Below are 13,394 nucleotides of genomic sequence, written 5' to 3'. Positions count from 1 at the left end.
AACTTTTCTTATTTCAATTATAAATTTCATAACTTTTACAATTTAATCCTTAGCATCATGAGAATTCATCATCTAATATTCACTATAAAATCATTTTGTAACTAATTCACTAGCACTCAACATCTCATTTTAAACTTTCTAACACAATACTATTTCTCACGCATAAGCTTTTGTACATTTTGCAATTCAATCATTTTCCTACTACTTCATTGTACTTATTTAAATTCATACATATTATTTGCATATTCACAAATAATTAGATCAATTTAGTATACTCTATACTTGGTTTAAATTATATAAAATAGAAATATTAAAGTACTTACCTCAATTGCTTGTATTCTTTACAATCCCTTATTTTCTCTCTCCTCTAAGACAACCGCGGATGCTTATCTTATGAAATTGATATAGTTACCACTCTTTTCTATTAATTTCATCTACTACTTATGGAAAAATTTTGAATGTTGGAGCCCAATTGGTTAAGAAATGGTAAAAAGAACTAAATTGAAAGAAAAACAAAATTTAAGTTAATAGCCATGGAGGGTAACGTGAGAACCATGGGGTGATGGTTGATTTATAGCCCTTTTCCCTTTATTTCTCTCAATTTCTTTAGACTTTTTTTTATATAAAAATCTAATCAAAATATCTTTTAAATTAATTATTTAACTTTGACCCTTCAATCATGTTTTGCCGTCAATTTTAATCCTTAATCATTAAGTCTCCATAATTATCTTCTCCAATACTTACCATTTTTAACCTTTACTTTTCTACAATTCCATGGATGATTCATCTTTTGTTTTGGTAAATTTCCTCCTTTAGTTGCTCCTTCTTTTTCATTCAAGACCATTTTATCATTTTAACTTTAAAATTTCTCACTTTAGGCTCAATATTTTTCACTCTCTTACAATTTAGTCAATACCCCAGATTTATTATGCATATTTTTTCTATTGCCTTCAATATTTATCTTTAATGTATCATAGCACTGATAATTCTCATTTTCTGGCTTTCTCAAATTCTGACTAGTTTATCATTTATTTGTCACTATTTTGAACTCAAAAAATTTTGGGGATGTTACAGAGTTGTAGACATAGATACTCATATGAGAAATTTCTTTCCATTGATTTGACACCACCGCCTCATAGTCAAGTTGGTATAGATTCCTTCAATTGGCTGTGGAACTTTAGTTTTACTAGTAACTTTAGTTTTAGTAAAGTGTTTTACTAGGTCACCAAGACTTCAAATAGATGTACTTCTCCATATGTTCCACAAGTCAAGCCAGTTCAAGTAGGATCAATGAGGCTCATTTAATCAGTTAATCTCCATGAGACACTATTTGAGCATTCGTCACGGACTTTAATCCACAGCCCGTGAAACTAGAACCTAGCCTTGATTGAACTTGATCAAAGAACCCGTAGTTCATTCCAATTCCGCAAAAAAACAAATCAGCAAATAAAACAATATGAGATGTTGATACACCCTTATGTTGCTAGCAAAACAAGTTTCTGTGGAACCAAATGCTCCGCAACATGACAATGGCCTTCCCCCTTGTTACAACATCTTGCAATCTCAACAGATACAAAGCGAATTTGTAGCAAGAGTAGTGTGAAATGTGGAGTCCTGCTTGCTACCAGACCTCACGCACCTTAGAATATTTGAGATTAGAGATACATCTTGCGACTAAGTTTTAAGAGGCTAACTAAAATTTTCAAAAAATTTAAGAGTTTAATGATTTTTTTTTTTTAAATTAGGGGGTCTAATTATTTTTTTTTTTATGTTTAATGAGAATTTCAAGAAAAAAATTAGAAGACCTTAAATAAAGTTTTGAAAATAATTTTAATTGAAGTTTTCAATTTTTGGGGGGTAGAGCAAGGCCCCGTTGGCCTCCATTATGGTCCGCCCCTAATCATGACCCGAACTCTCCACAACGAGAATAGTGGGGTAGTATATTAATTCATTTTTCAACAGATATTACATAATTAATCATACTAATTCAATTTTTTTTTAAAAGGAGGTGTTTGTGTCGAGTAAAATATTATAAATTTAAGGGGAATTTGATAAAAATTTAAGTCTGCGCCTTCCTTTCACCCATAATGTTAATAATTAGTTTTATGCAAGTTATGATGATTTTATTTTCTGTAATGAGATTTTAATACCCTGACTCATAAGGTTCTAGCATAATAATTCAAATGAATTATAGTTGCAGAATTTGTAGGTGGAAGTAGTTTGGGTAAATTTAAAAGTATCAAAAGAAAAGTTGTACTGTTTAATTAAGAATTTGAAGCATAGCGAGGGGAGGACTCTAATTAACCTTAAAGGTGCTCTTATTATAATATAGCAAAACCAGTTACAAGGGTGATCAAAATTCAACTTTATTCGCTGAACTCACATAAAGTACTTTCATTCATATAGTTCAAACCTTGTTCTTTCAGAAAAGACCCAAACTTGGCCTCACTCAAAGCTCAAAGATAAACCAAGAAGTTTGGACAAATGAGATATGAAATAAGGAAGGGCAGGCCATCCAACAGCAGTCACCAGCTTTCCATCAGAGACACACCCTTTAGACTCTTCCAATTCCCCTCCACCCATCTTCACCATTACCTTCATTCCATCCCCGCTTGCACATCTCTTCCCCTGAATCAGATTAAGTCATTAATGTTTTACAGCCCATAGCTTCCTTTGGTTTCAGCAACCATTGTATAATCAAATAGCGATAGTTAGAAATTACCTTTAGAACACCAGCAGCAGCAAGGAGCCATTGTCCTTGCCCAACACCAGCAATGACCCTGTTTCTCTCAGCGAATTCCTTCACTAGAGTGACTGCTTTGTCGTTCATTACCAGCAACTCTGGGGACCTCCCACCCGGCACAACAAGGCAATCGTAATCATAAACACTTACATCACTCCAATTGGCTGTAATAACCAAGTTATGGCCACGTTTCTCGCTGAAGGCTTGGGCTCCTTCATCATCGTGGATGGCAGTGACACAGGTTTCTCCCTTCTTCTTGCTTGGGGTAACTGCATCAACCTTGCACCCTAATGCTTGGAGCGCACGGAATGGGACATTGAATTCATAATCTTCTACATAGTCCTTGGAAAACACAACAGATTTATGATCAGTTTTATTCGTGTAACTATCATCCTAGTGAAGAGCTTATTTTTCTTACCCCACAAAGGAAAAGCACTGAGTTAGCCTTGGTTGTATGAATTCGAGCTCCCATGGATTCAAACAAAGTTTTGAGAATTTCAGCATGCGCTGGCCATCCTATGGAACTCAAGATGTTTCCATCTTTGAGACAAGCAGTAATGTCAAAAGGTGATGTGATTCCAGGTTGCTCCCACCAAATACCACCCGCCAGCTCAATCACTGGTTTCATGCTTGCAAAGGCAGTGCATTTCTTGCCTTTCAAAAGCCCTGCCGCCGCCAAAATGAGTTGGCTATGGCAAGTGGTGACAATAGGCTTTCCTGCTTCAGCAAACGCTTTAACAATGCTCAAGACCCTCTCGTCAACGCTGAAGAGCTCCGAGAACCGGCCGCCAGGAATAACCAGGGCATCATAGCATCCGACCTCCACTTCATTGAAGTTCGAATTCAGTGTAAATAAATGGCCTGGCAGTTCTGAGTAATGCTGGAAAAAGATTTTAAACTCTCATATTCAATGCCCTGGAAACAAAAACAGCGTACCTTTGTTTCTGGACCCTGGTGGGAACTAACCATACATGTATGATGAAATAGCAAAGCATTTTACCTCAAATCCCAAGGACACATGGATGGCAGTGAAGCATTTTTGACCAGGTAATTTGGTGGGAGAGACGCAATCAACTCGAACACCAAAGGCTTGCAGCACTTGGAAAGGCACCATCACTTCGAAATCTTCCATGTAGTCGCCACAGATTATCAAAGCAGATTTCTCCACAACAGAGCCCATGATGTTCAATCACTGGCAGTGGCAGAGTAATTTACCAAAACAAAAGAGTGTTTGTATGTATATGCATAATGTAATTAGAGTTGGTGGTGAGTCAGAACAAATGGAAGTAATGAAGAGGCAGTTTTCACGTGCCAGTTACGCAAAATGATAAAAATGAAAACCGTCGCTTTCCATTTCCCAAAGCAAGAAAGTTGATTCTCTCCTAAATAAACCACTTGACGCCGCTAAGAAGGCATGGGAATAAGGGGAAGGAGTCGTATACGCAAAGGCAACTTCAGATATATTAGTTCACATGAAATTTAGAATCCAATTATTTCACCCGCATTACAAAAGAAACGGATTTTAATAGAATCGAGATTCATTCAGTTTGCAGCATTTGTAACATTCCCATTGTCTTTTCTCCTTAGACAAGTTTCATTAAGTGGGTTCAGGCTTCATTGTATACTAGTCAGGTTGTTTAACGCTTCCATTTTCCACCTTTTTATGTAATGATGTTGATGCTTTACAGGCAAACAAGATGAGGCAAGCTGAAGCTATAAATAATAGGCATTTCAAACATATCGACTGATTATATATTAATACAAACAGTTTCTCTAAAATGGTACGGTAAAAGATGTTGCAAGTGTAGCTGCCTAATGCTTTTTCTTCTGGCTCTTTCCCAGTCTTTGACAATCTATGGTTAAAGGGGAGCTTTCGTAAGTCAAAAAATATGGAAAAGCTCGCCCAAGTTGAGATGATTCGATCAAAAGCATACCAAATGGTACATTCGCTTCTCCATTAATCTGATCTTGGTCTATTCGAGCCACTTTTATGACTATTATACATAGGTAAAAGCCATCGCGACTTGTGTTTCCGTCTGCCATAACACCGCCAATAAAGCATCCAAAGAGCTACTGTACAACCAATGGGAATGACCCATCTACAAAAACAAATGAACACAGAAGATAAACAGGTTGCAGATACTAACTATATTTGCAACTTTGGAATGGTAGAGAAGTCATTTTGACATGCTTCTGCTAAGAGTACCTGGCCGAGTAGTTACAAGGACAAAGCAGGTTTGTTTAGAAATGCAACCGAAAGTGTTATATTACCTGTCCAAATCAAGGATGGGATTGTAGACAATAGTTTCCCAAGTGGATACAATAAAATGCCACACAGGGTTGTAGTAAAGAGACTCCGATGACCAGAACATCCTCGTATATGTCTCTAAGAAGATAAATAGTACCCAAGCTGCCATTTCAATCAATATGAACTTTATGATAAACCGGCCAACCATCACCATGATGAGGGAGAAGGTCACCAACCAATTGAAGAGTCGTTGATTGTATTCCTTGATAAACAGAGAACGCGACTTACCCATCATCTGCAAAATGTATCATACATTCAAAAACATATTATTCAGCAAAGACATGACAATAAAAATTGTTGCAGTTTCAATTAGAAAGCACTATAAATATGTATATTCCATATAGGTAAGTTAAAAAATGATCCAGCCCCCTTCTCACCCACAATTCCTTCTAAATCATGGTGTTCAATGTAGTTGAAATTATTTTAGTTTTATGTCCACCTTCAAAGACTGGAAGTACTTGTTCAACCGGGAGAAAGAACCAAACTTCATCTATTCAAGCATTAAACTGACTCGGTTTCCATTTCAAAATGTTCTCTAACACACTCTATCAATAAAATTGAATGGAACTCCCACCATTCCCTCTAAATATTGCAACAGAAGGGAAAAAAGAACTTTTTGTAAGAAAAAAGAAGCTGAATAGGGAACTGCAAAGATTCCAGATTACCTTCACCATCCGTTGTTCATAATTAGCTTTTGAAGGCCCAATGCACTCCTGCTCAAAGCTTCGGTTGCATTGCAGGAAACCTGCATTAAATTTTGCCATAGAAGGAAGTCTGAGGACTTGAAGCTGGTCCATGTTGTCTTCACATTGGGTATACAGCGCCTCACAGAGCCTTGCAGAGTGATATTCATTCGCCATAATGATATTTTTATTTACCTGGACAAAATTTTCCACATCAAAGACACAAGAACTACAAAAGCTAGTAGTCTACTAGATCAGATTACACACAAAAATATTTAAAAGAGTAGGATTTATCACTTCTAAAACCCAGTTATTTACCTGGACGAAAATTTCCACATCAAGGACACGAGAATTACAAAAGCTAGTAGTCTACTAGATCAGATTACATACAAAAATATTTAAAAGAGTAGGATTTATCACTTTTAAAACCCAGGAACATGCCTAGCATTATACATAGTTTACCCGAAAAAAATGTCTTCATATAAATTTTCAGCTAGTTGACAATAGCAATGGATCAAATAGCTGAAATCTGAAAAATGTGTATCTACTAAAGTTATGGTTGTCTATTTAAGTTTCCAACTTATCTACCATCTACCAACTTACAAAATCTCCTTTTACAACCACTAAATTAGAATTTGATACGTTTATAGAAAGAACCAAGAATTTTAATGACTCAGGAACGAAAATCTGAATGTATGAATTGATAAATCATCATTGATTAGAAAAACAAAAAGAAAAGGTAATGCCCTCTAAAGTGCCAGTCAATACCTCCTTGATGTCTTCATCCAGTTGCTTGAAAGAGGTCTTTGCATGGCGACGACCAAAATGTAGTTCATCAAAAGCCTTCATTGCTTCCTCTCGAGACCTGTCATGGGCATCTTGTAAGGACTGCTCTGGCATAGGTAAACGTAATTTTCCCATCCTTTCGTTGTACAGCTTCAAACATCGCTCTACAATACCTTTATTGAAAACCTCTACAAGAGAGCCTGTTGATGGGATCTCCCCTTTATTCAAAGCTTCAAGTATCTATAATATGAAAACAAAAGGCATTTATAGACATCAATCAATCCCATCCCTAACAATGACTAATTTAAGAATTCTCACAATCCAAGAACTGTAACTTATTGAAGAAAAAGTCTGAGAATAGGAACACAGACTAACCTTCTCCAGGAATGAAACAAACTCTTTTCCATTTAAAGATTTGCCCTGCACAATCTTGGGGCGAATAATACTAGCTACAAGCTCTTTCAGTTGCTCTCTTTTCTTAACATACATGGGATCAAGGTCATCATCCTTCAGGTCACAAAGCTTTGTTCGCCTGAGATGAGGCTGTAAGTTCAAATGCTAATTAATTAGTTAGTTAAGGTTTAGATTTTAGCAATAACTTCAATTAGTTGTCAACAAGCAATATAAATACGCAGCAAATCAACATATTTGGGAAATATACACACATTCCATCATCCTAAATCTCAGTGAAAGCATGCACAAATATATGTCCTAGCCTTCTCTACCACCATGTGAAACCAAATATGAATATTGAATGTGGCCATGAATTGAAAAAAGTCTTATGTAAATATACGACATCATAAGTCCTATACACATCAAGCATCCGTTTATGTTTATGATCAGAATGACAATAGCATCGGAATGGAGAGAAAGGGTAAAGAGCTAAGGTAATATACAAGTTAAAAAAAATTGAAACTCATACCTGGGGTAGGCTAAATGCTGTGCTGTTATCCCCCATTACAGCTAAGGAGTCCCGGATCTGATTAACCTGACAAAGTTCCAAAAACTGTGAAATTCTGATCAAGAATGAAATTAGATTAGTGATAACCTACAAGTAGGTCATGAAAGGAATACCTGATCAATATTTTTGTCTCCTGAAGACACAAAAGACAGACCATCATAAGACCATCCCAAAATTGAAGCAAAATTAATATAAATAAACAAACATCTATCTAACAACTAAGGATGCTCCAGTAAACTAACCACCAGTGTTAGGGACATGTCTAAGCGCCTCATCCACCATTTCTTTCACTGTTTTCCCTTCTGCATAAAAACCCAGAAAAATGGCAGTGAAAAGGCGCAACTGCCAAATGGCATTTGGAAAGGAATGTCTCACAAATCTACCACAGCATTTTAAATGAAGCTTAGAGGATAGTGAATGAATCCAAAGAAATTTTAACCAGACATATATCCAAACAGATAAAATTAACAAGTTCTTGATGAATGTAAACTTAAAAGGGATGACCCTGTTGCAATTAAAATGATAAAGGCAGTGCTATTGAAGCTACCCAGAAGGCAATTATCAACTTACCAAGAAAATCTCGCTGGATAAGCCACAAAAGTTTTGCAGGTTCAAAAGCAACATCCTGCCCCTACAAGAAATTTAGTTACTCTAGAATCACCACAGCGAAACAGCTTCATTTGCACAAACATAAATAAGGAAAGCATTTTAGGGGGTCAAAATTTACCTTCACTCTGTGTGCCATGAAATGTTTGTCAAAAACCACAAGATAAGTTAGTGTCAAAATTAACAAGCACTAAAATGCAAAATAGCACCAATTTTCCTTATTGTATGTAATAAGTTGATAATGCTTTCAATTCAGTATATGGAAGAAGGGCAAACCTTCCATAAAATTCTTCAGCAAGCTCAACAGCAAATGAAAGCCTTGATATGTCTGCTTCCCGGACCTAATGAAAGAACAGAACAGACACGTTTATCGACAAAAAATCAACCCATCAAAGGCAGCTAGTAATTCTGGACTACAAGACTTTTAGTCACATGTCCACAATATGAAGCATAGACTGTGATGCTAAATGAATAGCTTAAATGCTAAAATTGACAACATTGCTTTTATAAATGTATAATAAGAGAAATCCATATAAAACACCAGGATAGCACTTTATTTTTAGCCAAGAAGAGACAGGCAACTATCAATATCTTCTCATATTGGAAGATGTTTTTTCTGTTTAAAGAAAATTTTATACAGATACCGCTTTTCAATTTATCAAAGCCCAAAAAGATCTTTTTTTTTTGCTTTGTTTTAGTAATCAATTGTAAGATATCTTAACCAGAGATCGCACACCTACATAGTATTTATTTAATATCTAGAAAAACCAACCTTCATATATAGTAGCTATTTAAGCAAACTTTTACTCGAAGTTTTTTGTCAAAGCAGTAAATTGTAATCTTATATCCCAAGAATGCACTTAGCTTTCCAAACTTTAGCTTGAACCAAAACACTAGCCGTTTCAGCTTCCAAATATGTCAATGTTTCAAATAAGATCATCTAAAAACAAGGAAAAGTTCTAAATATATATAGAGGGAAGAATTAACTAACCGTCTCAGGCAGGTTATAAATCAGTACAGAGCTCATAACAGTAGCCAAAGCAAAAATCCTGAATGAACAGACATCAGAAAAAGCAATATAACTAAAAATATACCATATAAAGCAAGTTGAAGTACATGTGCTGGAATTACCTATCGTCATATACGTTTGACTTCCCGACACTTTCAAAACCCTCAGTATCAAGGTAAAAGACAGAAGTTCTTACTCCATCAATATCCAATTCTAGCGGTATTCCCCAAACCCAAATTCCTGGTAGAAACAAAGTGTAAACATCCTATTTAACAGGTGTGCATAACTGTAATATTGTTGCAGTCCTACCCTTTGTTTTTGTGTCACGCATGTGCCCAACACCAAATCCTGAGGGATAAATAGGAAATAGTGTAAACAAGAAGTCGTCAAATTGATCCCATTTAAATTTTAAAAAATATTGAAGTGACAACAATGTCTGAAAACAACAAAAGAGCATAAAGCAGTAAGGAATGCACCTTCATAACAAGACAGTGATAGAAGTTGATTCAGCAGAAAAGATTTGCCAGAGCGGTAGGGACCTATGACCTGGATATAAGATTTGAGTAAAAATGGGAGAACTTAAACCAATGATGTTAATCTCGAAAGGAAAATTAGGTGCAGTATCAAATTTGATACGTTTTGTTATAGGAATAAACCAATAATGTCAACCAGCAATTCACCCGGAATAACGAGTTAGATATCATTGAAGAAGTCAGTAAATATTGGATGATTTGCATCTTATATGCAACAAACATTTACACTGTGCTATAAATACTGATGATTCAATGCATCAATTTTACAAATGCGCCTCCCATAGAAATGCCAACAGTCATACTTGGGATGAATTTCCTCACACTAATGCTAATATTTTCTTACTTTCCCGGGTTGGGAAAGAGGGGGGAAAGGGGGGACCCAATTAGAGCAGCTTGCCTTAGCAATTCATATTTTGAGTCTAACAGATATCTAGAGTCAGGTCACTAGAATAAAACCAATAAACTGCAAATGTATACTACATGCCTGGGAAGGGTATCTAAACTTACAGCAACAGCTGCAATTGGAGTATTTATTCTGCTGATGGCTTCCAAGCCTTCCCTCGAAAGGCGAAGCTTTGTATGACCAGGATCAGGCTCCACAATAGGAAATCTATATGCATAAATTTAAGTGAAGAAAAACAGGAAAAGAGATCAGCATCAGATTAAACTGAAGATCATTACAACCTATTGAGATTATGTGAAGTTATTGCAAAAGCAGGCACAACTATCAAGCTAGTGCTAAATTAAAATCAGATTTCAAGGGAAATTTTGAATGTCACGCTTAAACAGCATTTACATGTACTTCATACATAAAAAATAAAAAATAAAATAAAATAAAAAAGAATTTCCCTATGGAAAGCACATTTCTTAATGCTATTATTCTGCATCATAAGCACAAAATCTTTCCTGTAAGTGCACGAGAAATTTTAAAGGAAAAAAGGCCATTTATTAGCATCAGCATAAAAGCAGAACGGCTTACAAACACTCCCCAGTTTTAAAGCAACAACGCATATAATCTAGATATGATGCAACCCAAGCATGGTTATATGGATCCTTATCCTGTACCTTTGCTTCTTTTGGTGCACATGTATGATGTCACAGACCGTACGATCTATAAAACTTGCTTTGCTCTCAAAAATAAACTGTGCCTTTATATATAAACCTTAGGCTTGAAGTATATAGCAGAGAAACATTAAAAAAAGTTTGGGTGGTCTTCACATAAACCAAAGACTCAACATAACGTTCTAACTTCAAACCAAGTGAGATGAAGATAAAGTCAATACTAATTATAAGATAGAACGCACCAGAAACGAGTGATCTAAGACAACTGAGGAACTGTGAAACCTCTTCTAGAGAGCAAGCAAATTTCCATTAGTTCGAATCAAAAAACGACCACCATGATCTATCCTAACTAAGAAATTGTATGTTAGATTTGAATCCGGCTGTGACTTTTTTTAACAAGATTTCTTTTTTCCGTTTAACTTCAATTTCCAATAAGGGCTAACGCCATCAAGTTTCAAAGTGCCTCTCATAACATTATTCTACTTATATTACACATAGATAATAAAATAATACAATCATTCAGAGTTCATGTTAAGCTTCTTAAACCAAATCAGGAACGCATCCAAGAAAAGAAAAAGTTAAAAACTTCAAATTTTTTGTTAGAGAAAAGTGGAGGCGGTAACCACCAATAAACCAATTTCTCCCGCCGAGGTCTTAGAAACATGCAAAAAGGTAACTCCATCACATCTTAATCAACTGATAACTACTCCAATAGCTAAAAAGTGATTCAACAAGAAAACATAAAATTTTAAACATAACAAAATAAAAGAAAACTTACGGTTGGTGAAAATTGTCGATTGAGAAAGATCCAGATGCCAAAAAGAGGAGAAGAACCGAAACAACAAAGACCCAGTGAGAAATATCCATTATTAGCAAAGATCCTATTGTTCAAATGCAGATAGAATGGTGAAGGTGCGTGCCAAGAGAGTTCTGCTGCACTACAAAAAAAAAAAATGAAGAAAGTGGAAAGGAAGTCACAAGTGCAGAATTGAAATTATGGTGAGGGTATGTTGTGGTTAAGGATAGAAGGTCAAAAGTTTACTTGGCTTGGTTTTATTGGTGGGTTAACAAATGTACATCTCGTAGGTTTTTTCAACTTAGCGTCAAGCGGTCCAGACAGATCTGGGAAGTTGAAGCTCTAAGTTAGCCTACCACCTTTTTCATCTTCCGAGCCTTTTATTTTCTTTTACAAACAAAAAAATTTGGTTTCCAAAATTCCAACTTTTTTTTTTTTTTTTGCTTTATATATCATTGATTGGGTCGAGTTTTTTCACTGTATTGCTATGTTGAACTTAATTATAAATATAGAGTTTTAAGCTTGTCTAGATTCCATTGGATGATGAAAAGTAGTATGATTTTTGTTTTTTTGTTCTTTTTTTTTTCATAGTCAATTTGAAAATTTTCAACAATTCTGAGTTTGTCAATATAAAACACACGCAAAATGGTCACAAGAACACACATTATTTTAAAATTTTTAATCGGTTGTACTTAGTTTTATATATAGTAGAAATAAAAAAAGGTTGGTATATTAGTGCATTTTTTTTTAAGGGAGAACTACAATGATAGGGTAGAGCCTAAACAATTAATACGATCAGTGCGACTCAAATTTAGGCTATATTTAGAACAATGAATATTATTGACCATCAAACCATCACGTAAAATTCACTAGTGTCACTTTAAATAGAAAAAAATATAAGGGTTGAAATTAAATTGGAATAAAAAGCCCATGATTAATCCAAAATAGAATTTAGTGTAACATAATAAGTGATCAGTTTAAGGTCCACCCGAACTACATATATTTATGTTTGAATTGAACTGACGGGTTTTTTTTTCCTCCAGCTTTAGGTCTTCTTTCATGGTTCAAAACTCCATGAAACAAGACAAGCACTTTCAACACACTAATTGTAAGCACGATGAGTGTAGGCTTCTATCTTATATCGTGTTCAATGTTGATTTGAACCTATAAAGGGAACCATATAATTTTTTGTTGATTTTTTATGTAAGCAATTACACTTAATATTCCATTTGTTTCGTTAAGTATATTTAGGCATTGTCAATGCATTAGCAGAAGCTAATGTTTGAGTGTTTTATTAGCATGACTTCTAAGCCTAAATCGTTGTTTAATAATAATAAAATATTTGTATAACTATTTTGTAATACTTCTTACTGAAGTTAAACTAATAACCCGAGTAAAGAATGCCTATTTAGGCACTAAATTTAATAAATAACAATTATCCACATTTACCTTGAACATTTTCACTTGATTTCAAGTCATCAAGCACCTATAACACCATTTTTCTATTTCAATTAATTATTTATCAATATACATGACACTCAAAATCCATCATTTGTCTTCACAATTCACAATTCACAATTCAAAACACCTTGTTGATGATGAGATGTGATCCATCTAGTTTAAACAAAACATTTACCTCCCAAGCATTATCTCCGCATTATATTTTAAAAACAACATGTTAAGCTTCTTCAAAATTTAGTAAGTACTTACATAAATTTTAATTCTAATTAAATATTTAATAATATATTAAATTTTTATAAGCGCAATTTTATAAATGAATTTTTAAAAGTATTATTACATAATACATAATTTTAGAATTTTACTTACCGCTAATTATTACATACTTTGTTCGGGGACTTATTCTTTATTTACTACACCACCTTTATTTGACCTTTTTCTTATACAAA

At 34.7% G+C, this 13,394-nt stretch overlaps 2 protein-coding genes across 2 annotated transcripts; both read right to left on the bottom strand.

The window, feature by feature from the left end:
* Nucleotides 1-2,300: 2,300 nt before the first annotated feature.
* On the bottom strand, nucleotides 2,301-4,094 carry LOC108473525 (DJ-1 protein homolog E). The gene is made up of 4 exons (XM_017775145.2): nucleotides 3,744-4,094; nucleotides 3,162-3,623; nucleotides 2,723-3,085; nucleotides 2,301-2,628 (listed from the first exon to the last, which is right to left on the bottom strand). The coding sequence occupies exons 1-4, from the start codon at nucleotides 3,921-3,923 to the stop codon at nucleotides 2,446-2,448; spliced, it is 1,188 nt and encodes a 395-aa protein (XP_017630634.1). The 5' UTR covers nucleotides 3,924-4,094; the 3' UTR covers nucleotides 2,301-2,445.
* A 347-nt stretch (nucleotides 4,095-4,441) lies between these two features.
* Nucleotides 4,442-12,085, bottom strand: LOC108473523 (uncharacterized). Its single transcript, XM_053021535.1, has 17 exons — nucleotides 11,470-12,085; nucleotides 10,137-10,239; nucleotides 9,573-9,642; nucleotides 9,406-9,444; nucleotides 9,219-9,336; nucleotides 9,079-9,136; nucleotides 8,320-8,428; nucleotides 8,209-8,258; nucleotides 8,052-8,112; nucleotides 7,724-7,783; nucleotides 7,595-7,614; nucleotides 7,443-7,508; nucleotides 6,896-7,063; nucleotides 6,503-6,760; nucleotides 5,717-5,929; nucleotides 5,015-5,286; nucleotides 4,442-4,842 (listed from the first exon to the last, which is right to left on the bottom strand). The coding sequence occupies exons 1-17, from the start codon at nucleotides 11,556-11,558 to the stop codon at nucleotides 4,701-4,703; spliced, it is 1,896 nt and encodes a 631-aa protein (XP_052877495.1). The 5' UTR covers nucleotides 11,559-12,085; the 3' UTR covers nucleotides 4,442-4,700.
* Between the last annotated feature and the right edge of the window lie 1,309 nt (nucleotides 12,086-13,394).

This window comes from Gossypium arboreum, chromosome 11 (genome assembly GCF_025698485.1).
Source record: "Gossypium arboreum isolate Shixiya-1 chromosome 11, ASM2569848v2, whole genome shotgun sequence".
Classification (NCBI taxonomy): Eukaryota; Viridiplantae; Streptophyta; class Magnoliopsida; order Malvales; family Malvaceae; genus Gossypium; species Gossypium arboreum.
This window is presented reverse-complemented; position numbering and strand designations above follow the sequence as displayed.